This window comes from Macaca fascicularis, chromosome 2 (assembly GCF_037993035.2).
Source record: "Macaca fascicularis isolate 582-1 chromosome 2, T2T-MFA8v1.1".
Classification (NCBI taxonomy): domain Eukaryota; kingdom Metazoa; phylum Chordata; class Mammalia; order Primates; family Cercopithecidae; genus Macaca; species Macaca fascicularis.
In genome coordinates this window covers 121477234-121503142 of record NC_088376.1, presented here as the reverse complement: position 1 = coordinate 121503142, position 25909 = coordinate 121477234, and the positions used below count along the sequence as shown (strand labels likewise).

At 42.4% G+C, this 25909-nt stretch overlaps 1 protein-coding gene across 14 annotated transcripts in view; it reads right to left on the bottom strand.

The window, feature by feature from the left end:
- PXK (PX domain containing serine/threonine kinase like) overlaps positions 1 to 25909 on the bottom strand; it is a 96326-nt gene that overhangs the window by 16274 nt on the left and 54143 nt on the right. For 13 of the 14 annotated variants that reach the window (XM_074032595.1, XM_045385979.2, XM_074032593.1 and 10 more), the window contains 12 exons: positions 19707 to 19784; positions 19150 to 19223; positions 18532 to 18606; positions 15103 to 15207; positions 14442 to 14543; positions 13001 to 13162; positions 12481 to 12598; positions 10828 to 10906; positions 6251 to 6299; positions 1430 to 1507; positions 816 to 902; positions 271 to 340 (listed from right to left, as the gene is read on the bottom strand). In XM_074032595.1, coding sequence (XP_073888696.1) covers positions 271 to 340; positions 816 to 902; positions 1430 to 1507; positions 6251 to 6299; positions 10828 to 10906; positions 12481 to 12598; positions 13001 to 13162; positions 14442 to 14543; positions 15103 to 15207; positions 18532 to 18606; positions 19150 to 19223; positions 19707 to 19784 — 1077 coding nt within the window. The remainder of the gene's footprint in view (positions 1 to 270; positions 341 to 815; positions 903 to 1429; positions 1508 to 6250; positions 6300 to 10827; positions 10907 to 12480; positions 12599 to 13000; positions 13163 to 14441; positions 14544 to 15102; positions 15208 to 18531; positions 18607 to 19149; positions 19224 to 19706; positions 19785 to 25909) is intronic. The other variant, XM_074032592.1, reaches the window with a different exon arrangement.

Genomic DNA, 25909 nt, shown 5'->3' with positions numbered 1-25909 from the left:
ATGCTCCTGTGTCTTTAGTTGATCAAATTCTGCCATCAGTGAAGAAGGTGAGCTACCCAATTACCTCAGAAGTCCCTTCTAGCATTTGAGTGCTGTAAGCCTATGAATGCTGTTGCAATCCTTCATTAGAGACAGAGTTATTTTGTTCTCTGTAGTCATTACTACATTGCCCAGTTTCTGGCCAGCAGAACTCAAGACCTCTTGACCAACTAGAGACTACTGACCCTGACCTCTGGGTCCTGGGTCCCATTATCATCTATAGCCAGTTACCTGAATTATTGGAGTTGTTGTACTTCGCTGAATGCTCCTCACTATTTTCAAGAGCAGATCGTTTTGACTTCTTTAAGAATAAAAGAAAAGGGGGAGGAGGGAGAGGAAAGCAAAGAATAAACACAGTGAAGCTGGAAGTCAGAGTAAAAATATTTTTCAGGCATACCATTAAACTAGCTACAGACAAGGTCATACTTAGCCCCATAACTTAATACAGTGAAGAAGCCCCAGTCAAAACTAAAGGGGGAAATTAAACAACAAATGCTGACTTTACTAGCTCAGGCCAATTGTTTCCTCCAATTACATACATTATGCCATGATCTGCCCAGCAAGCTAGGAAACTACATGGGCCATTTCTCTGCTGATTATCATATGGCTTTTTTTCTTTTCCAAAAAAAGCTGCACCCCAGTCATATGGAAATAGTCTTAGCTTTCAAGGAGATATAGCACAGCCATCTGTCATTAAATGGGCACCATTAACCTAGAGCTTTCTTCACATGTACTCAAGAACTCATGGAGGGAATGCAGAGAGACACCAGACTTACCTTTCGAGCTAAAATCTTTCTTTTCTTTCTTTCCTCCTCAGATCCATGGTGTGACTGAGCTCTTGTCAGTCTTCGATGCTGGTGAATCTTTAAGAGACCATAAGATATAAGCATATCCCACAGAAGGCAGCTTCCTAATGAAAATCTTCTCCAACATGTTTTGGCAAACCACATTTTATTGGGATAAAAAAACTTTCCTTGCTCAGGCTGTCTACTTCCTGGCTCAGGTCTGGATGCCAGGTAGAGGAGTATGTCAGAGGAAGAGGTCCTTTCTCATGCCCCTGATGCCTTCCTGCCTTCCCCTCTTTTACAGAAGAAGAATGTGGTGAGATAGCATGGACCATGCATGCCCCCAACTACCACCAGCCAGCATGCCCTGATCAGAAACCCAGACTGCCCTTCCTGGACATGTTTGTTTCCCACATAGACTAAGCAGGACTGAGGGCAGGACTGTCAAGTATTCAGCTCTGCGGGGCAGCATGCAGCCTAAAGGCTGGCTGAAAGTAAGTATGCTTAAAATATTTGTGGAGTGAACAGTCAAATGTCAATCACTATAAAAACCACGGCAGAAGATGGGGACACTAAAAGGTAAAGAGGAACTGTTATCAATTTACCTGTTTCTGTTCTTCAATGAGTCTCTTCTCTATACATTCTTTGGCAATTCTCAATGCCTCTTTTAACTTTGTAGGGATCTGAAAGGAGAGAAAAGTACATCATCCATTGAAACAGGTGACTGGAGATACTCCCAAGTCCTGGAGTAAATGAAGGAGCAGGTGGTTATCAAGAGCCATTTGGAATAAAATCAGTTAAAGCTGTCCATTCAAATCCTACCCCAGCCACTTCTGGTATCCCTAACACACTCACTTCTCTAGCATTTTTTAGCAATGAACACATAAACTAAAACATAAATAAACATGATATGTTTCAAGTAATTCAAGTGATTCTCAAGGGCTGTAAATTGCCAAAACAATCTGAAAAAGAAAAACAAAGTTGAAGGCCTCATGTTTCCTGATTTTGAAACCTATTACATAGCTACAATAATTAAAACAGTGTGGTACTGACATGCAGGCAGATACATAGACCAATGGAAAAGAAGAGAGAGCCCAGAAATAAACCCTTGTGGATATGGTCAAATAATCTTTGACAAGGGTTCCAAGAACATACAATGGGGGAAAGGACAGTATATTCAATAATGGTGCTGGGAAAATTGGATATCCACATACAAAAGAATGAAGTTGGACCCTTACCTTACACCATAAACAAAAATTAACTCAAAATGAATTCAAAACCTAAATAGAAGACCTAAAACTATAAAACTCCTAAAAGAAAAGACACAGGGGAAAAGCTTCATGACACTGGATTTGGCAGTGATTTCTTGGATATGCCACCAAAAGCCCAGGCAATAAAAGAAAAAATAATTAAACTTCATCAATTTAAAACTTTGGTGCAGCTGGGCACGGTGGCTCACGCCTGTAATCCCAACACTTTGGGAGGCCGAGGTGGGTGGATCACTTGAGGTCAGAAGTTCGAGACCAATCTGGCCAACATGGCAAAACCCCATCTCTACTAAAGATACAAAAATTAGCCAGGTGTGGTGGTGCATGCCTGTAATCTACTCGGGAGGCTGAGGCAGGAAAATTGCTTGAACCTGGGAGGGTGGAGGTTGCAGTGAGCTGAGATTGTGCTGCTGCACTCCAGCCTAAGCAACAGAGCAAGACCCTATCTCCAAAAGAAAAAAAAGAAAAATAAATAAATAAATAAAACATTGGTGCAACAAAGAACAACGGAGTAAAAAGACAACTCAAGGAATGGGACATAGTATTTGCAAATCATAGGTCTGATAAGGGGTTAATATCCAGAATATATAAAGGAACTCCAACAACTCAACAACAAAATGTAAGTAACCCAATTAAAAAGAGGCAAAAGACATAGACATTTCTCTAAAGAAAATATACAAATGGCCAACAAACATATGAAAAGACACTCAATGTCTTTAGTCATTAGAGAAATGTAAATCAAAACCACAATGAGACATCACCTTACACCCATTAGGATAGCCACTATTAAAATAATAAGATAAGTATTGGTGAGAATGTGGAGCGACTGAAACCCTTGTACACTGCTGGTAGAAATGTAGAGTAGTAGAGCTGCTATGGAAAACAGTATGGAGGTGCCTCAAAAAACTACAAAATGGAACATGAGGAATTCCACTTCTGGGTATATATCCAAAAGAATCAAAAGCAGGATCTCAAAAAGATACTTGCACACTCATGTAAACTGTAGCATTATTCATGATAGACAAGAGATAAAAGCAGCCTAAATGTTCATCAACAGATGAACGGATAAACAAAGTGTGGCATATACGTACAATGGAATATTATTCAGCCTTAAAAAAAAGGAAATATTGTCACATGCTACAATATAGATGACCATTGAGGACATTATGCTAAGTGAAATAAATGATTCACAAAGGATAAATACTTATATAAGGTTTCTAGAGTAGTCAAGATCATAGAAACAAAGTACAATAGTGATTGCCAGGAGCTGTGAGGAGGGAGAAATGGAGAGTTATTATTCTACAGGTATAGAGTTTCAGGTTGCAAGCTCTAGAGATCTGTTATACAACAATGTGAAGATGGTTAACACCACTAAACTGTACACTTAAAAATGGTTCAGAGAGTAAATTTTATATTGTATTTTTTATAAAAATTAAAAATTTTAAAATTAGGTCAGGCACAGTGGCTCGCACCTGTAATCCCAGCACTTTGGGAGGCCACTTGGGGCCAAGAGTTCAAGACTAGCCTGGGCAACATAGTGAGACCCTGTCTCTACAAAAAATTAAAAAATGAACAGGGTGTGGTGGCATATGCCTGTTGTCCCAGCTACTCAACAGGCTGAGGCAGGAGGATCACCTGAGCCCAGGAGATTGAGGCTGCACTAAGCCCTGTCATTGCACCACTGCACTCCAGCCTGGCAGCAAAAAATCGCCTACCTCAAAAAAAAAAAAAATTAACATTAAAATTAAAAATTAAAAAAATTGGCTGGGTACAGTGGCTTATGCCTGTAATCCCAGTACTTTGGGAGGCCAAGGTGGTTGGATCACCTGAGGTCAGGAGTTCAAGACCAGCCTGACCAACATGATGAAACCCCATCTCTACTAAAAATACAAAAATTAGCTAGGTGTGGTGGCACATGCTTGTAATCCCAGCTGCTCGGGAGGCTGAAGCAGAATTGCTTGAACCTAGGAGGTGGAGGTTGAAGTGAGCCGAGATCACGCCATTGTACTCCAGCCTGGGCGACAAGAGTGAGACTCTGTCTCAAAAGAAAAAAAAATTTTTTTTTAATTATATAAAGCTTATTGGAACATACACGAATCCAACCAGTTATTATTTTATAACTTCATAGATATTTTCTTTGTGAGAGATTTATGTTCTGAATTTTACAAGAGTAAACTTTCCAGCTTTCCCTGTTGGGAGACATTCCTAACAGCCCAGTTTGTTTCTGAGCCTATCATTTCTTTCTTGTTTTTTTTGAGACAGAGTCTCACTCTGTTCCCCAGGCTGGAGTGCAGTGGCATGATCTCAGCTCACTGCAACCTCTGCCTCCATCATTTCTTTTTTTTTGAGACAGAGTCTCACTTTGTTACCCAGGCTGGAGTGTAGTAGTGTGATCTCAGTTCACTGCAACCTCTGCCTCCCGGGTCCAAGCAATTCTCCTGCTTTAGCCTCCCAAGTAGCTGGGATTACAGGCACCTGCCACTAAGGCTGGCTAATTTTTGTATTTTTAGTGGAGATGGGGTTTTGCCATGTTGGCCAGACTGGTCTGGAACTCCTGACCTCAAATGATCCACCTGCCTCAGCCTCCCAAAGTGCTGGGATTACAGGCATGAGCCACTGCGCCTGGGCCATTTCTTAATTTATTAGCTTTTTAAACCATGAGCAGTCCAGTCCTGGAAAATAAGATCCCCAGATCATGTTGAACTTTCTGTCTTCATTATTCTGTAAAAATTTCAAAAAAAAAAAAAAAGCTGTCAGTAGGTAATACAGTCACATAGTTTAAAATCCCAAAGGTATAAAAGGGCACATACACAGTGAAAAGTCTCCTACCTACATCCATGGAGGAAACCAATGTTACCAGTCTCCTGTATATCTTTCCAGAAAGTCAGTGTACATACAATAATTAATGTTGGATTTTAAAATCTTACTATCTTTGCTGCATAGGCTCTCTGGCTTAGGGGAAGAGCGAGGTCTAATACTAATTCCTGAATCCTAGAGGCCGGACTGTCAGGGTTGGAGGAGAATATATTTATTGACAAGGCTGAAGAAATTTCCTAAGATGTTTCAGTGAAGAAGATAATAATTTAAATGTTTTTTCTCTCCTACTGCAGATCCAAAGAAGCTATTACTGTCAGAATTCCTCTAACTTTCAAAACAGAACAGAGGAAAGCACCTCTCGCACTGACACAATCTTCTAACCCTTGGTTTTCTTTCTTTCTTTTCTTTTGTTTTCTAAATTTATTTTCATCCTAACAGTATTACATGTTCTTTTGGAATATAGAAAGGAGAGGGAGAATTACCTTTTATCCTCCCACCCAAATTGCACTCACAGTGAGCACTGCCAAGAGCCATGGCCCAAACAAGGAGTTTCTGTAGATGGCTTCAGTTGTCTAATGACAACAGACATATATTACTCACCAATTTTACACATGAGTACGTGCAGACTCAAAGATTAAGTGCTTGCCCACAGGTCAGTAGCTCTCAACTGGGAGCAATTTTGTATACCACCCCCCAGGAGACATTTAGCAATGTCTGGAGACATTTTTGGTTGTCACAGTGCGGGAAAGGGGGCAAGGAGTATTGCTGGAATCTAGTGGTGAGGTCAGGGATGCTGCTTCACATCCTACCATGCACAGGCAACCCCCACAACAAAGAATCATCTGGCCCAAAATGTCAAATGCCGTGGCTGAAAAACCCTGCTGTAGATATCTTACTTTTAGATATCAAAAAAACAGAATATTAGCTGTTATCTACAGCTAATATTATAAGAACAAAGTAAGATATCATTCTGTTTTTTTGGGTTCCAAAGCCCACTCTCTTTCCATGACACATAATACCACTGCTTCCCAGGAGAAGACCTCCTTCCAGGCTTGTTTCTAGATAGGTATGTTGTTTTATACATATCTTATTTTTTTATACCTAAGAACAAATCTAAATCATTTTCCATATTACAACAATGTCTTTATCAATTTCACTTTTAATTATATTATCAAATAGATGTACCATAAATTATTAACCTAGCCCCTAATTGTAGGACATTTAGATTGTTTCCAAACCTTCCCTATTATATATCTTTTCTTTTTTTGGCTAAAAATACAGCTAACTTTCTAAGTCAACTTAGTTATGTCACAAACCAAAAAACAATATAATTGTCTTTACCTTAAACTGTGGTTTTTCAGAAGTGGTTAGTAAAACATCGCTGAATAATCTGTAAAGAAAAGAAACAAACAAAAATCTTTCTTGAACCAGGTGCACTCTCAGACTAGGATTAAAGCAGATTAAGACACTTTTAGCCCATGAGGTCTCCCTTCCCTGCACCACATCCTGCAGCCCCCGGCCCCATCCACCATTCCATGTTCACTAACAAATGCAAAGGGGTTTGCAAGTTACCCATTGTGACCCCCTTCCCACTGTGTTACTAGGGTATCTGGGACAGCTGTGTATTACAGGGGGTTTCCCTGCTATGGGCAATATTGCATTTTTAAGAAATTACTTTTGCGAATGCTAATTTGCAAAAATATCGCAAATAATATATGCAGTAGATATTTCTAAATAGAATAGTTTTATGCTATTTTTCTTGCCTCAGAAGAGGATAAAATTTATTCTAGAGTTCAGTAACATAAAAATGTTCAAGTAGAAAGGAACTGTCCTGATTGGAATCTTAACAGGAAAGTAATTTTCTTCTAAGTATTTCTCATACTTCATTTTAAAAAGCAGTAGCTTTTGAAGTAAATCAATTCTCTCTTCAAAAATATGTTACTGGCCAGGCATGGTGGTTCATGTCTTGTAATCCCAGCACTCTGTGAGGCTGAGGCAGGGGGATCACTTGAGGTCAGGAGTTCGAGACCAGAGTGGGCAGTGTGGTGAAACCCCATCTCTACTAAAAATACAAAAATTAGCCAGGTGTAGTGGTGCATGCCTATAGTCCCAGCTACTTGGGAGGCTAAGGCAGGAGAATCCCTGGAACCCAGGAGGCAGAGGCTGCAGCGAGCCAAGATTGCACCACTGCACTCCAGCTTGGGCAACAGAGCAAGACTCCGTCTCAAAAAAAAAAATAAAAGGTATGTTATTACAAAAAAGTAAATTTAAACAGACACTGGGTCTACTTAGGGGGAGGGGTGGGGAGAGGAGCAGAAATAATAACTATTGTGTACTGGGCTTAATAGCTGGATGATGAAGTATGTACAACAAACCCCCATGACATGTGTTTACCTATGTAGCAAACTTTTGCATGTACCCACAAACCTAAAAGTTAAAAATAAAAAAAATAAAAAATGATTTAAAAATTACCCATGTGACCAAAAAAAAAGTATATTATTAAAAACAATAGCATGAGCCAGGTACAGTGGCTCACACCTGTAATCTCAGTACTTTGGGAGGCTGAGGCAGGCGGATCACCTGAGGTCAGGAGTTCAAGATCAGCCTGGACAACATGGTGAAACCCTGTTTCTACTAAAAATACAAAAATTAGCCAGGTATGGTGGTGTGCACCTGTAGTTCCAGCTACTCGGGAAGCTGAGGCAAGAGAATCACTTGAACCCGGGAGGCGGAGGTTGCAGTGAGCCAAGATCACGCCACTGCACTCCAGCCTAGGCAACAGAACGAGACTTTACCTTAAAAAAAAAAAAATGAAAAGAAGAGAAAAAAACAATAGCATGAACTGGGTGACTGGGCACAGTGGCATGCGCCTGTAGTCCCAGCTACTCCAGAGCTAGAGGTGGGAGGACCATTTGAGCTCAGGAGTTTAAGACCAGCCTGCATAACACAGCAAGACTCTCAAAAAGAAGGAGGGGGAGAAGGAAGGGAAGGGGGAGTGGGAGGGAAAGAAAAGAGGGGAGGGGAGTAGAGGGGAGCGGAGGGGAGGGGAGGGGAGAGGAGAGAGGGAGAGAGGGAGAGACGCAGAGAGGGAGAGAGGGAGAGAGAGAAAGAGGGAAAGCATGAACAACTCTGAACTGCTGGGTAAAACAGGTCAAAGAATAGAAATGGTTGCTTGGGTAGCACCCAAACAGCTATAAGTGAGTCTTTCTTTGAATATGCCTCCTGCCCCTCCCCTACTTTTTAAAGAGATGGAGTTTTGTTATGTTGTTCAGGCTGCCCTGGAAGTCCTGGGCTCAATCAATCCTCCCACCTTGGCCTCCTGAGTAGCTAGAACTATAGGCATGTGCCAGTATGTCTGGCTGAATATCCTGCACCCCTACTTTGTTTTATTATTTTTTTTATTTTTTTGAGACGGAGTCTCGCTCTGTCGCCCAGGCTGGAGTGCAGTGGCACGCTCCAGAGCAAGCTCCGCCTCCTGGGTAGCTGGGACTACAGACGCCCGTCACCACACCCGGCTAATTTTTTGTATTTTTAGTAGACACAGGGTTTCACCGTGTTAGCCAGGATGGTCTCGATCTCCTGACCTCGTGATCCGCCCGCCTTGGCCTCCTAAAGTGCTGGGATTACAGGCGTGAGCCACCATGCCCACCCCTCACTTTGTTTTATTTTTGAGACAGGGTCTCACTCTGTCATCTAGGCTGGAGTGCAGTGCGCATTCACGGCTCACTGCAAATTCAAATTCCTAGGCTCAAGCGATTCTACCACCTCAGCCTTCCAAGTAGCTGGGATTATTACGTGGTGCACAGCACCATGCCTAGCTAATTTTGTTGTTGTTGTATTTTTTGTAGAGAGAGGGTTTTGCCATGTTGGCCAAGCTGGTCTTCAACTCCTGAGCTCAAGTGATCCACCCGCCTCAGCCTGCTAAACTGCTGGGATTACAGGTGTGAGCCAACGCGCCCAGCTACATTACTCTTTTTTAAAGATGGGAACTTCATCACAAGCAGAAATGACAGGATTAGCTTTCCCCACAGGGCTCCTCAGGGCCCTGTCTCTCCCTCAGCCACACATCTGTTTACTTCCAGAGGACACATTTTAATTGAACATGGTTTACACCTGTCCAAGAGTTCTTTTCATGGCTGAAGCCCACATGGTAGAAAGACTTAGGTGAAGAAAAAATGTTTGGATTCACTTAAGGACTGGAAGACTGGAGAAAGATGTAAGAACTTTGGAATGGGGAATGTAAACGCAAACTAGAGTCAATTAACCTGTACACAGGCTATTTCCTAAGTACAAGTGCATTTTGCTAGAAAAGTTTGTGTGAAAGTTGTTTTCCAAACTGGGTCTGTTTTTCCACATGCACATTGTTTGTTTTGTTTTGAGAAGGAGTCTCGCTCTGTCGCCCAGGCTGGAGTGCAGTGGTGAGATCTTGGCTCACTGCAACCTCTGCCTCCCCAGTTCAAGTGATTCTTCTGCCTCAGTCTCCCGAGCAGCTGGGATATCAGGAGTGTGCCACCACACCCAGCTAATTTTTTATATTTTCTTAGTAGAGACAGGGTTTCACCACACGTTGGCCAGGATGGTCTCGAACTCCTGACCTCAAGTGATCCACCTGCCTCAGCCTCCTAAAGTACTGGGATTACAGGTGTGAGCCACTGCCCGGCCCACATTATTACATTATTATTAATGGTTGTTGGTTTGGCAACAGATGCTTCAGTGTCTGTGGAACAGTAGAATGTCACATCCACGGTGCAGGGGCTTGGTTTCCTCTTTTCATTACAGTGCCTAGGACAGCAGCTGGCCTCCAAAAGGCCCTCTGTAAACACTTGTGGAAAGAATGAACCAGGAACCTGAAGTTATCTCTGCCTTCTCTGAACTCTGGCTGCATGCATTTCAAGCCGTCCCCCCACCTTGTTTCCCCATATTATTGTTTCCAGAGTATATCTGTTATACAATAAGCTGATGCAGACAAAGCACCAGTTATACTGCATGGTGTGTGATGTTCAAAAAAGATCAGCTGGTTCAGCAGTAAGCATAACTAACACTTAATGAACACATATTAAGTGCCGGGTCCCTACTGGGAATCACCTTATTAAATCCTCCCAACTACCTTCTGAGGTGGGAACTGTTATTATCATTCCCATTTCACAGTTCACAAAACTCTACTTCCAAAGGTTAAGAAACTTGTCCAAGGTCACCCAGGTAGAAGTGGTGAAGCTGGAATCCACCTCCAGGTCTGTCTGACCCCAAGCACACCCTTCTTAACCACTCTGCTGCCTTTCCATGAAAGAACAGAAAATGCAACTGAAGGGAAGGCCCCAAAGCACTATTTCAGCTGCCCTGGTTATCTATGCATAACCCAGTTTCAGAGAAAATGTCTTCTGAGCTCCAAGACCTTAGAACAGTGCCTGGTACGTGCTAGAGTTTAATAAATAGTACCCAGTCAGTAAATTCACAAGCAAAAGCATGGGTGCTCAGAGACACGTTACCCTCCTCCTGGAGGGCAGACCCTTCAAGGCCCTGTGACTTGTGAACTATGCACAGCTGGGGGCCAACTGGTTTGCTGATGCAGGGTCAGAACAGAGCCACTTGAGAGGGCCCTCCTTCAGTATTTCCTAAGCTGGGGGTTGCGACATGTACACACACCCAATGCTAATGTACGTACACACAATGCTAACATTGAGTGAGGAGATACACGTGAAAATGACACAGATGTTAAAGGACAGCCATCAGACCAGGAGAGCAGAGAGGTCACAAACAAAGGGTCAAGACATCATGCTGCAAGTGCCCATCAGCAAGCAGGCCACGCCAACTCTGCAGGGACCGCAAGAGTCTTTACTACAGTACCAGGTGCTTGGACACAGTGGTCTGGTGTTCAACATAGTTATCAAGATTACAACCAACGCATATGATTGACTTACGGCATCTGTAAGAGCCGGGAGACGGTAGGCATGCCATTTTTACAGGCTTCACAAGACAGCGTAGACTCCAACACGGCCACTTGAAATGAACAGATACACATTTTAGTTCCACAGAACACGCTGGCAAATCCACTTGCTGATGAAAAGTTTGACACCACTTTGCAATAACTGTCTGCGGGCTGATCAGGACAGTGTCAAAACTCTTCACACACAGACAGATGGCATACGTGGGGTGGGGGAATGTTGGCAACATTGGCATTACCGATGACTCAAAAGAAATGGTTTAGCAACTACATGCTGACAGAAAGCTAAACATATTTCAAAGATAATTGGAGGAAGGATTCAAGATACCATTCATAAAAGTGTTTGTTCTCTTGAAAGAGATGTAAACACTACACAGAAGTAAAATTCTGAACTTGAAAGACATTTTGCTGCTTGCCTGCTTTTCATCAAAACCAGCACACAAAATGCCAATTGTTGATATCTCATCATCCAACATCTTGGATGCTATTAACAGGAGCAGCCAGATTTTTCTACCCACAGGTCACTGTTCAGCTTCAGAGGTTCAAATTCAACACAATAGTCCCAGGGCCTGTTCTCTTGAATTGCCTCTTTTGACACAGTAACGCTTGGTGAAGGGTGGACTTGTGTATCTCCAAGGCACAGGGGTCCAAGAGCTACCCTGCCTTCCCCTCTCTCTGCTCCAGCTGTGAGTGCCAGCCTGGCTGTGGAGGGGTTGAAAGGGTCCTGGATGAGTCTGTACCAGTTCCTGCATCCCTCCTTCCTAAAGGTGCTCTCACTTGTCCTCCAGCTCCCCTTGGCCCCCGCAAGCAATGCTGTAAGAGCTCCTGGATCCAATTTGTCTGGGTGTCTGCATTCCTGCCTGCCTGCCCTAGGTCTGGGCCTGCTAGGCTCTTATCTACTAGGCTTCCGGTCTATGGCTTGCTTGTTTTGTTTTGTTTTTGTTCGAGGCAGAGTCTTGCTGTGTCGCCCAGGCTGGAGTGCACTGGCACAATCTCGGCTCACTGCAACCTCCACCTCCCAAGAGGAGGGTTCAAGCAATTCTCGTGCCTCAGTCTCCCAAAAAGCTGGGATTACAGGCATATACCTCCATGCCCAACTAATTTCTGTATTTTTAGTAGAGATGGGATTTCATTATGTTGGCCAGGCTGGTCTCGAACTCCTGACCTCATATGATCCACCCGCCTCAGCCTTCCAAAGTGCTGGGATTACAGGTGTGAGCCACCATGCCTGGCCTCTCTTGTTTCTTACAAGTCTCACTTCAGCCTTGATCTGATGTCTGATGCCTGCCTGAGTCCTCGAAACCTGTTTCAAGTTGCCTGGCTCTGGCTTCTGCATCACACTCATGCAGGCCATACTTCTCTTTACATTCTTCTGCTTCCAAAGCTCTAAAGCATTTTACGAAAAGTTCCCAGAAATTTCAGATAGCCTGACAAATGGACAAGCCACCTGAATTTTCACAGAAGTGTATTTAAATAAACTACTCAAATTTGGTCTACTTTTAAATTGGGTAAGAATTTCTGGCTGTGGAGGACAGCAACTTCCTCTGGGTCTTTCCTGGACTCTGGAAAGGGGATGAGTGGCTCTGCACACTACCAGGGCCCAGAAGACCCTTCCCAACCCCATACTGACCCACAGCCATGGACGGAGCAGGAGGGAAGGAGTCCACAGGCACCGAGTCTGGTGGTCGTCCATAAGTCATTTCATACAGTAAGTGGCCAAAGCAGTGGACATCCACACTTTCCAATGTCTGTGGAAGAAACAGCAGCAGTGCGTTCACCCTTCACTTTGGCTTTGTGGACCCCCATGCTCCTGCCCCAAGCCTCCTCTGAGAAACAAAGCCCAGGGACAGCCCTGCTCCTCATTGGTAATGTAAATACAACTCCAAAGCCTTTTGTAAAACCTCATGAGGTATCCCAAAGGTCTTGGTCCGACCCTCCACAGTTTTCCAATCAGTGAGTCCACCTCCCTGCTTACCCAACCGCCATTTCAACTCAGCCTCCCAGAGATTCAGCAAAGCTCTGAGGGCTGATGGGCAAGGACTGTCCCAACTGTACCTTTCACTACTTGGTGCATATTTCCTACATGAGCAGATCATGGGGTAAGTGACACCTAAAATTGAACGTGCTATTTCAATACTTTAGCAACTTACATTGATTTTCCTGAATTGTGAAAAATAAGATCGGTAGAAGGCAGGCAGGCCCAATAAGGAATTCTCAAGGTCTAGCAGCCGGCAAGTGTCCCCATCGAGCATCACGTTGGAGGCGTGAAGATGCCCATAAGGGAATCCCTTGTCATGAAGAAACTTCAGTACCTATTAAAGCATATGGGAAAGTTACATTTTCCCCCCAACTCATTCAGATATAAGACAAGTTAAACTTTGTTTTTTAGTCAATATATTTTGAAGCAAAACCAAACAGGTCACTGGGAAGATTCCTGAAGAAAAATGGCACCTCTACCCATTTGTTTGGAAAAGGAAGTGAAGCTGAATACTTTCCAGTTTTGAGGCTGTGAGATGCAACATCAGTTCTTTCTTTCCCCAAAAGAATAGAGAATCAGCCTGCATATGCTTGGAATTAATAACTCTGACGCCAAAAGGCTCTGCTTTAAGCACTTTCTGATTCCAATCGGCCAGCTCTCTTCAGGGCAAAGTCTTGATCCTCCTGCATAGATGAGTGAGGCTATCATATAAGTGCTTCTGCCAGTAATTCAGAAAAAGGGGTTGAACTAGAAAACATCTCTAGTTCAGTCTCTCCTCCAAATATATTTAGCTGTTTATTAATAGGAACACACAACAGGATCCCAGAAAAAGCAGTAAATCTTTTAGCTGCCATGTAAATAATCAGTGGCTTACCCAGTAAGGGAGATGCCTAGATATAGCCCTGCAATGTCCTGGTGAACTAGAGCAGTGATAGCCAACTGGGGTGCCCAGAGTAATTCACTAAGGACTAGAAGAAAATATTACAACTTCTCTTCCTAGTTGTTTTTAAAAATATTATTTTTTTAACTTATAATATACAAAATATATTACTAGTATGCTCTCTCCATCCAAAAAAATATAATATATATACACACATACACATACATGTATGTGTGTAGTAGTACACACATATAATTTATAGTTAAATAGACATAACATTGGGATATTAAATTGGTTATTACTGATAAGGTTGCATAATCCCAGAAGCTTGGAGAATACTGATCTAGAGGGTGATGTTGGAAAGGCTTCTTACTGTTGGTTATACTTCTGCAAGGGAGCCATATGGCTATGTATACGACATAACAAAATAAAAAATCTTGGCACAGGGATAAATAGCAACCAAAGATAATATAAAAGTTGGTATCCACACAGTAAAGTTCTTAAAACTCAGACACTAAATTGCAATAGCTAAAGCTTTAAGAATTTTGTAGACCTAAGTGACTGTTGCCTTAGTCTCAAATATTTGCTTGTTGAGGCAAAATATGACAATGCAATCAGTTTATAAGTAATCAGACAACTTAAGTGATTTTGGATATGACTTAAGAACTTTTCCAGGTGAATAATGCAATTTTGGATGAAATTTGAATGCAACTTAAACAAAAGTACCTCTTACCTCTAATATTTGCCGTCCATATGTTTTTATTTGCTGGAGTTCCAGGCCCTGAATCTTCTTAGGGTTGCAGTACTTCTTTAGAAATGGGTCTTTTGGTTTTGCCTTTGGAAAAGAACAAAGAACACATAAGAAAGCAGTAGAGGGGCCAATATCTGCACACAGACTCCCTGACCAGGCAGGATTCTACAGAGTCTAGGGGTGCCAGAGATGGCCAGCTGCAAGATGTGAGTTTTTAAAATACAACAAACAGTCTGTGTTGTTGATAGAAAGAGGCTGACCCAGATTCCATCCCTTCTCTAGCCCAGTGAAGATGTGCCTGGTCTTACCCTTAGCAGACCCCAAAGTCTTGCATATTGTTCGAATTCTTCAGTACTGCTTTGTTAAGTGCAAAACACAAACTTAAAAACTGACCTAAGAGAGCAGCTTGCAAAGTAATGGACATAATTATTAAATGTTCAACCTTTCCTCACGTGGGAAAAGGAATGGTCTTTAACCAAACTAGGTAGAGTTTTTATTGCATGAATAAAAGTAAATTCCAAATAAAATCGAAACTAACATCAAATCCTCAGGGCCTAGCCTCTGGAGTCTTAGAGACTAAGTATCAATAACAGGTTCTAAAGGAACTTGAGAATTCCTTATGACCATGAACTTGCACAGGTACCTTGTAGATCAGATCCTTCAACGTTCCCTTCTCATTAAACATCCTAATTAGCAACGCTGAGGATTCATTAGCTGTGGCAAAGGTAACTCGATAGATGTAAGGGTGCTGTCAAAACAAAAAAGAAATTCACATTGATTTGTATCAGGATCTAGGTCCTTCTAAATCCAGAATCTGGTTATGCAGAGTCAAGTACTACTGTGGTGGTGCAGTTGCATATGAATGTAGTGATATTCCCTGAACACATGGCATTTTCAAGTCATTCGGTGACCAGCTAGTTCCTCCTTCTTCAGATGGAGGAAGGGACATAAACTGTAGGAACAAAGGAAAACAGGAAACAGATAATGGATGTGGTAAACTCTACAAGTGAAGGGGTCCTCTTTGGTGTGTGCACTCTCACGGCTCAGGCAAAAGTGTGGTGGAAGACAGAGAATGTCCAAGTTTTGAGGATAACAGTGTTAATATCCTGTCTCTGTAAGTCAGTAAAGAATATAGCCAAATCTCAGAACTGCCAAATGGAGACCAGGATCAATGTGTCTTCGCTCACAGCTTTGCCTAACATTCCGCACTGCTGTTTGGGTGCCAAGCCAAGAAGCATGATAGCCAGAAAACAGGCAAAAGTAGCATCTTCTGGAATCTCAGCCTTTTCCACAGTAGCTGGCATGAATCTTCCTACCCTTCTATAGAATTCTGCAACATAAAGATTCACAGTGTCCTCCTCAGATGAGGAAACTGACATTAAGCAACTAGGGTGGAGAAAAGACAAATTATTTAATGTGTGAAAGGAAAGTGCTTTTTCCCTGGAATTCTGGTTACATGAAACAAACTGGGTCTAGACAGGTATTACAATGCTCATTAGCTCAAAGGAATATCATGAAAATTTAAACCCATGGGAGCTGAGCTATGCAGGGATTTGGGAGGCTGGCATGCAGTAGGTTGGCGGGTAGAAAGGTACACCCAGGAAAATACAGTAATTGATCATGAAGTTCTCCTGATCATCACATCAGAATGGTTGCTGCTGACTTTTTAACAGCTTTGTTGAGATATAATTCACATGCCATTACTATTCACACATTTAAACTGTACAAGTCAATGATTTTCAGTATATTCAGTTATGTAACTATCATACAATCTAATTATAGAACATTTTCAACACCCCAAAAAGAAACACAATGGGTAGAATAAAAATCCTTGAGTACATACTCATACAAATTTTTTAAACAGGGAGAAGAGAAGCTCTTTAGAGTAGAATGCCAACTAATAAATAAATACAGAAGAAATAATACAGTTAGAAAATCACATTAAATGCTAAAATGCTAGTGAGCTTGATAAAGAACAGAATATGTAGTCTCACGATTATCTCCTTACACACTGGTTATTAATTACAGGTATTTATCTTAAGAAATTAAGGATGGGTATAATGTTTAGCACAAATTGTTCACTATGGCTTTTTTCTTTTTTAAAAAATAAGAGCAAAAAGCTGGAGGTGATCTAAATGTCAATGGAAGATTGAGTAAACTAAGGTATAGCCAATGATAATTCTATACAGCCCATAATAATGATGCTATATTTATTGACAACCAAAGATGCTCATGGTTTGACAACTAAAGATGCTCATGGTACACCATTAATGAAAAAAAATCAGGTTTTAAAGCACTACATATATAATTTACTTTTTTTATCACAAAAATTCTTAAAAAGTAACAACTGAACATTTTGGTTCTGTCAGGCCTCTGAGCCCAAGCCAAACCATCGCATCCCCTGTGACTTGCATGTATAGGCCCAGATGGCCTGAAGTAACTGAAGAATCACAAAAGAAGTGCAAATGCCCTGCCTCGCCTTAACGGATGACATTCCACCACAAAAGAAGTGAAAATGGCCGGTCCTTGCCTTAAGCGAGGATATTATCTTGTGAAATTCCTTTTCCTGGCTCATCCCGGCTCAAAAAGCTCCCCAACTGAGCACCTTGTGACCCCCACTCCTGCCTGCCAGAGAACAACCCCCCTTTGACTGTAATTTTCCTTTAGCTACCCAAATTCTATAAAACAGCCCCACCCTTATCTCCCTTTGCTGACTCTCTTTTCAGACTCAGCCCACCTGCACCCAGGTGAAATAAACAGCCATGTTGCTCACACAAAGCCTGTTTGGTGGTCTCTTCACACGGACGCGCATGACAGGTTCATACTTCTGGTTGATTGGGATTACAGGTAAGTTTTATTTTCTTGTTTTTGCTTATCTGTCTTCTGACTTTGCTACAATTAATAACCATTTATATGTGCTATCTTTTTTAAAAGAAGCACATCTAGTAAAAGAAATTTAGGGCCAGGTGCTGTGGCTCACACTTGTAATCCCGGCACTTTGGGAGGCTGAGGCAGGCGGATCATGAGGTCAGGAGTTCGAGACCAGCCTGGCCAACATGGTGACACCCTGTCTCTACTAAAAATACAAAAATTAGCTGGGTGTGGTGGCACGCGCCTGTAATCCCAGCTACTCAGGAGGCTGAGGCAGGAGAATCGCTTGAACCCAGGAGGTGGAGGTTGCAGTGAGCTGAGACTGCACCACCGCACTCCAGCCTGGGTGACAGACAGAGACTCCATCTTGAAAAAAAAAAAAAAAGAAAGAAATTTAGAACTAGCTCCTGACAGCCTGTGTCACACAACCAATCAAGCTCTAAGACCAAAGTGTCTTTTGGCTTCACATTGCACCTCATTAATAGCTTGGTTTTGCTAGCTTGACAAGACACTATATGGCCAAAAACAAACTTGTCAAACCAAGTGCGCAAGTCAGCGTAATTGTGTTCAGTTCGCTAGTGATTCATTCCAGGGAACTACATCTTCATGCAGACAAGATAAAGAATGTCAATGTTAACTCAATTTCCTGGCCAGATTAGTCTTTGCTGAAGACATTCTGCACATATTTTGAAATATATCATTGTGGTTCTTTGCACTGAAGGCCCTAGATTAGAGCTGTGTAATAGCATAAATTATACTGTGTATTCCTAAAGGTCAACTTGTTAGCCTGTGAGGGTAGCAACTCAGATAGAAAAATGGCGATTTTGCCTTTTCTTCACCCAGCTTATCTAAATCCTTATTAGTTCTGTTTTCTCAGGTTAGGAAGAGTATCTTTCAGTTCCACTGATACAAACACCTTCACCAAGAACGAGGCTGGGAGAAGTGGCTGCTTCCCTACTCTGATCTTGTTTAAAATACAAAGTCTGTGTTTAAATTACTACGTTTCATGGGTTGTGTAGATGTCATGAATGCCATTTCAAATGGCCTATGATCTATGAGATTAGCCCTATACAATTTCAGACTGAACTGAAATCCACTGTATTTCCCCATTCTCTTTTCCAGCTCTTCTGTCCATGTTCACCCAGAAAAAAATACTGTGACTCTGTCATCAGCACTGAGAATACTAGAAAGACATACTCACCAAACAGGAAGGCAGAAGTTTGATTAGACACTGAAAATCTTTATCTGACAAATACTTGTCCGGGCCAAGGTCAGCCTGAAAACATGAAAAGGAATATCAGGGTACTGCTTGGTCACCAAAAGAAAAATTCCTTGTCTTTCCCTTTAATTTTATTATCCAAAATATGACTGGAAACCAAAGATGAAAACCACAATAAGTCTGGCTGCCTCAAGACCTTTCTGGAAAAGCAGTGTGTAAAAAATATCAGACTTAACTGTCATCTTATCTAATACCATTAACCAAATGTATCACTAAAACTCTCAAAGTCAAAGAGATAAAGTAATGACACGTCTTTTTTTGGAGTAAACTCCAAAACTGTAAACCCTAAAGAGATTCCAGAATCATTTTAAACTGTTCCTATTTCTTTCCAAATGTTTACTAGTTGACCAAATATAATAGAATTTATATAACCAAATGCACAGGAAAACGATTTAAAATGACTTTTCTTTGAAAAGGACCGAGGAAGCCTTTACATCATCACTTAAGAGCACAGTACAATTTTGTAATTCCCTTGTCAAATCTGCTTTCATTAACCCATCTAAAGTCACTGAACGAGACTGAAGCAAAAAGCTAGCTTACCCAGCTTAACACTAGCCGTTCCTTTGGCTGATTTTTAATCTTCATCAAGAAATATTTCTTCCTTATTCTCCAACCTGCCATAAAAGCAAAAACGTGCTTAGAGCTGCACAATTTTTGCAACAATTGATATGTTTCACTAAGTAATCAAGAAAAATTAAGTTTGGCAATATTATTCACAGTTACATAGGCACAAGTAAAAGAACCATTTAATAACATTGACATAGCAAAGCCTATACTTAAAAAGAAACGGTAAATGAAGAAAATTTTCACGGAAATGGCAGGAAACTAGCACTTCAGTTTAGATTTAGTGAAAAAAATAGATGAAGAAGGAATGGTGTTTCTGAAAGTTATTACCATCCAAATCCTTTGATGAGGCTTTAACCAAGGTTCATTAAGTATTAAAAGTTAACAGCTGTATCCTCAAGCAGTTGGGATGCAAAAAGAAAAAGAAGTCACCTGCATTTAAGCATGTTCTTGGGATATGTATCAGAAAGCATGACTAAGGATCCAGTTCTGTGATCTGTCTTTTTAACAGAATGAGCGTGCCAATGTCTCACCTATGTCTTTCAAAGGTTCCACCACCTCCCACTTTGGTTCTGATCGGAAGAACATGGAAACCTGTTGTAAGGCAATCTCTGCAAAGACATTTTAGAAACCCATTAGTCAGACATATCAGGAAAGGGCCATATGCTGAAGATGTTATTCCTGTAAATGAAATCCTTATAGTCTATAACCTTTTTAAAAAACGTAATTACCAATAAATAAATAAAATAAACACAAACTAAATGCAATGTGGGATTCTAGATTGGACCCTGGAAAAGTACATTAGCAGAAAAACTGGTAAAATCTGAATAAAGCCCATAGTTAATAGTAACATTACTAATATTCACTTCTAGTTTTGATAAATGTGCCATGGTTGTATAGAATATTAACATTAGGAGAAACTGGATGAGAAGTATATGGCAATTTTCTGTACTATCACTGCAACTTCTTTTGTTTAGTTCTGTTTGTTTTTTGAGATAGGGTCTCACTCTGTTGCCCAGGCTGGAACGCAGTGGCACAGTCACGGCTCACTGCAACCTTAACCTCCTGGGCTCAAGTGATCCTCCCACCTCAGCCTCCCGAATAGCTGGGACTACAAGCATGGGCCATCACGCCTGGCTAAATTGTTTTTCTTTTTTTTTTTTTTGAGGCAGAGTTTCACTCTTGTTGCCCAGGCTGGAGTGCAATGGTGAGATCTCGGCTCACCGCAACCTCCACCTCCTGGGTTCAAGCAATTCTCCTGCCTCAGCCTCCCGAGTAGTTAAGATTATAGGCATGCGCCACCATGCCCGGCTAATTTTGTATTTTTAGTAGAGATGCGGGTTTCTCCATGTTGGTCAGGCTGGTCTCGAACTCCCGATCTCAGGTGATCGCCTACCTCAGCCTCTCAAAGTGCTGGGATTACGGGTGTAAGCCACCACGCCTGCCCGAGGCCTGGCTAATTTCTGGTGTGTGGGTTTTTTTTGTTTTGTTTTTTAGTGACAAGGTATTTGCCATCTCACCCAGGCCGGTCTCAAACTCTTGGCTCACGAAAGCCACCCATCTCGACCTCCCAAAGTACTGGGAATACAAGCATGAATCACTGCACCAGCCCACTGCAATTTCTATGTAAATCTAAAATTATTCTAAAATGTAAAGTTTATTTTAAAAATTATTACTGTGAAAATGTATATTTTTCAAAACTGGAAAATCTAAGATATGTAATCTAGCTGGTCTAAGCCAAGAATTCAATATACGCACCAGACCACAGCCCAAGCCCAAAACTCAAAACATGTTCTAAAGTCAGCTGAGAACAGTATTTAATGTTGCTCCAAGTACTATTTATCCCATCTGGAATTATAGCTTTCATCAACAAAAAAGTGATTAGCCTTAAATATATACTAGAAACAAAAGCCAGTGTACAGCAACAACATGGTTCTATTGTGGAAAGTCACCGAGTGCCTGTTTACTGGGGGAAAAAAAATCCATCCTCTTTTTGTGTTCATTTATCATGAAAATGTTTCCCCCTTTTAAGAAGACAATGAGAAAGGAAGTTCTTTAAAATTCACTGCATTAAGAAATTATCAAAATTTACATTTCCTGTAAAAAGCAACATCTGTAATTTGCCATTTCCCCTCATTGCAGTGAGTAAATGAAGCCACTCCAGATCCTTGAAAGCAAACAGCAATCCTCCAAATGCACTGTGGAATTTCACTTCTGCCTAGCATTAATTACATTCCAGGCAGACTGGTGAGGCATGAGGGATTCAGTAGAAATGCTCTCCATATGTCAAAATGACCTTGTTTGGAATTCACATGTCAAGAGCTTGGCAGACAATATCATTTGGATATGTTTTATAGTACATTTTGAGTTAAGAGATCAGGGAAAAAAACAATTTACTAGCTATTTGTTTACTGACTCAATATGTAAAGTGTCAATAGCATCAACTCAGAAGAAAACATGTGATGACCAAATACAAAACTGGCTCCATTCACATTTGTTCTAACTACCCCAGTGTGACAAACCATCTGGAAGATCTGGGTGCAGCAGAAACACACAGACTTTCATTATCAACACTGGGACTTTGTACCTCTTCTATAATTCATGTTAATATAAAGTGCTTTTAGTATTTCCAAAGTAACTCGAACATAAAGAAACTTAAAAGGAAATTAAGTGAAAATCATTCACATCAACTTTGAGAAGGAGCATGAAAAATAATTCTCTAATGTGTATAATGTCATTCTAAAAGACTGACAGTGACAAGGAATTCCCCACAAAATCATTATTCAGCAATATCTACTGTATGCTACTATGTGCTATACATTGTTTTAGGAATAGGGGAAATAGCTGTGAACAGATGGAACACACTGGATTTCTTACTGATAAACTGAGGACTGTGAAATAGCCTTTTTCACTTAGGGGTTAGGGAATTGGAGAAAGGACAATTTCTTCCCACTGAACTGTGATTTACTGTCAAATAAACTGCATGACTATCATGTGCCAAATAATAATCCCCTCCTTCCCCAGACTCGGGCAACACACTTCAATCCTAAACATCTACTCCTTTGCTTAGAAGCCTTTACTGGTTCCCCACTTCCTTGCCAAATCAAGACCAAACTTATAAACCTAGTGTTCAACCAACCTCTGGCTTTAACCTACCTTTCTGGCTTTATCTCCCACAGTGTGTGGGATCTCTCTGCACACTGAGATTTGCCTACCATGGCCCCTAAACACTGGCCTGTCCCCATTCCCTCAGCATTTTCCATCTGGCCCAGACTCAGCCCAGATGTTCTGCTCCATTAGCCAGGACTCTCTCTCTCCCTCCCTCTTTCTTTCCTCTGTACATTTCTAGTGCTCTATGTGTCCCTCTCTTACGGGGTTACCCTGTGAATGTCCTCTATTAGGACTACTCTATTCCACCTAGACTGTATGCTGTGGTTGGAAGGGTATATGTGGGTAAAGCCAGGATATATCTTCTCAAGCTGCTCTGCCCAGAGCACTGGCCACTGCCTCTCAGCCAGGGTACCTTCTACTCACCCCTCAAGTCTCAGTGTAGGAATGACCTCTTCTGGAAAGCCTTCCTTCATCTTTAGGTGTGGATCATCCGTGCCCCCGCCCCCTTCCCCAAGGTGCTCCCTAACATTTACTCTGCCACAGCCATCACCTGTCAATCTCCTGGTGTAACTGTCATGCAGTAGGAAGTGGGGGAATTATTCTTTCCTCCTTGCTGTATACATAGCACCTGGCACACAATAGATACTCAGTAAGTATCTGACGAAGCAGGAACCAAGGGTTCAATCATGTTCAGCAGATGTGGAAACTCTCTCCCATTAGAACATGAAATCCATGAGAAGGAAGGCATCTGCCCTCTAGTTCTGACACAGGAACTGACTGACACATGTGGAAAAACTGCATGCTCAGAAAGTGCTGATAAACAAACTGGAGACAGGAAATGGAGAACACAGCCTTCAAGTCCATCCTGTGCTTCCCACAGAGCTCAGTTGTACCAGGCGCCCCCATTGTGAGCAGGGAACAAACACTGACTCCTCTAGGACTGGAGCTGGGGTTCAGACCCCCAGTCCACTATAGCAGGTTGCACTGCAGAGAGGCCTGCAACCTCACCAAATACCCCGCTGTTGTTCTAAATATAGTCCTCTTTCCCCGCTCTCTCCCTTTTTATATCCTGAGTCCACTACTGTCCTACCTTTTCAAGGGATTCCTGGGGCTTTAGGCCTAAAAGGTAACTTCAGCACTCCCTGGTCCATTCCCCGCTCCCCAGCCTCTTGTTTTATAGGTCAAGATGTGGGCCCACAGAGAGGAAATGCTGCTAATGACAAAGCTGGGACCAGGATACAGGCCTCTTGATTTCTGGTCCAAATGACTTTTGCATGGACATTAAAACCCCCTTACTCCAAGAGGGTATGAGGACTGAGGCGGGAAGATGGCTACAGTGCACTGAGGCTTTTAAATGATAGAAGTACCTTGTTAAAAAGATGAATATTGTAGGCTGGGCGCAGTAGCTCATGCCTGTAACCCCAGCGCTTTGGGAGGCCGAGGTGGGCGGATCACAAGGTCAGGAGTTCGAGACCAGCCTGGCCAACATGGTGAAACCCCCATCTCTACTAAAAATAGAAAAAATTAGCTGGGTGTCGTAGCAAGTGCCTGTAATCCCAGCTACTCGGGAGGCTGAGGCGGGAGAATCACTTGAATTGGGAGGCTGAGGTTGCAATGAACCGAGACCATGCCACAGCACTCCAGCCTGCCCAACAGAGTGAGACTCTGTCTCAAAAAAAAAAAAAAGACTGTAAGGGAGATATATGTGTGAGACAAACATCTCATGGACAGGAGATACCTGTTTTCCCTGTACAACAGCTGACTGTCAATTAGACTTTCTAATTCAAATGAACACCTCATAACTCCCTCACAGAAGAACAAGGGCCTACATTTCCTTTCTGAGGATTGGCTCTTCTGGAGAAAACCTGGAAAAGAAAGAAAGTCCCAGCAGTCCCAGGCTGGGGACCCAGGTAAGAGAGGAGGAAGCTGCCAATGTCCTGAGAGCTCCTGGTTAACCATCCTCTGGGAGTAGAATGCCATCACAGTCCCCCTCTAACAACGCACCCTCACCCTCTGTCAGAGCAAGGACCAGGAAAAGTGCTCTGCTGATTCTGGCCACCACTTGAACACAGAACTCAAATCCTGCTGAAATGAAGCTGGGTGGTGACTGCAGACCATGTGGAAAATGAGAAGAGGTGGAGACATTATCCATATTAAAAGGGAAAAGTGGGCCAGGCACAGTGGCTGATGCCTGTAATCCCAGCACTTTGGGAGGCCGAGGCGGGCAGATTGTTTGAGCTTAAGAGTTCGAGACCAGCCTAGTCAACATAGCAAAACCCCCTCTCTACAAACAATTTAAAACTTAGCTGGGCATGGTGGTGTGCACTTGTAATCCCAGCTACTCAGGAGGCTGGGGTGCAAGGATCACTTGAACCCAGAAGGTAATGGGTGCACAGAGCTGGGATAGCGCCACTGCACTCCAGCCTGGGTAACAGAGTGAGACCCTTGCTCAAAAAACAACAGGGGGAAAGCGGCCCTGCTTAGAGAAGTGCCACAAGGTGAGAGGCATGCAGGGGATGCTTCTGGGCCATGCTGTGAATCTCAGGAATGGTCCAGTCAAGCTGGCATGGAGGTGGTGGCCTATGTTTCCTTTTCCTGAGGTGGCTGGTGCGTCAGCCTCGAGGCTAGACAAACTCTGAAATTTCATTCAAAGGGGGATATAAATCAACGTCTCTCTGAAAACAGCATCCATCACCTATTGTTTCATTCCAGGATTATGCCCTCTGAACAGCAGCCAGCACAGGTTCTGGCAGGAGTTTCTGATGGTCTTTTTATACCCCTGCCCACATCTGCTTTGGACTCCTGATCCTCTACCATGCTGGAGGCCTGGGGGTGGGAAGGGGGAGTGGAGATCAAAGACAATAACAGCATGTGGGGCAGGTACAGAAAAAAGCAGAGAATCGACAACTGTCAGAATAGACAACCTTCTAGGAGCCACAAAGCATTTTAACTTAAACGCTCAGACCAGACTAAAGTCACACAAATGTGCAATCCTGGCTAGGGCCCTCCCTCTCTGGGGGCCTTAGTTGAACTCATTTATGAAAAGAGAGGGTTAGACATGATACATCTGCTCTAAGATCCCTTTTAGTTCTGACCCCATGGGACTCAATGCACTTCTGGTGCCAGCTCCCTGAGAGCAAGGAACACATTTATTTGTGCCTGCATCCCCAACACCCAGCACACATCACATTTGTTGAACAAAAGGCATCATTATACATACACTACACCTTCATGCTTGCCCTCAGAAGAACATTAGCAGGCACTCGCAGGGAATGAGGGAGATAAACCACTGAGTGGGCCTGGGTTAGGGCTGATTTGACAAGTCAGTCCAGATGGCCTGCTGTCTGACAATTTTGGGAGCAATCAAGGTGAAACATTGAGAAATGAAAGCCACAAAAGATGCTACTTTGACAGAATTCAAGCTGTCCCTAGAGCCCCAGTCCTATCTGTGCTATCTTTTCTCTTCCCTGAACAAAAAAACAAGTGGAGGCAAGAATGGAATCCTTGTAACAATTCAGTGCTCCATTTGGTAACTTATAGTAAGTGTGAGTTTGAAATAAACTTTTCTTCTCTTGGTTACACTCTAGAAAGGCATTTTCCTTAGCCCTGCACAGCACTTCAGCTA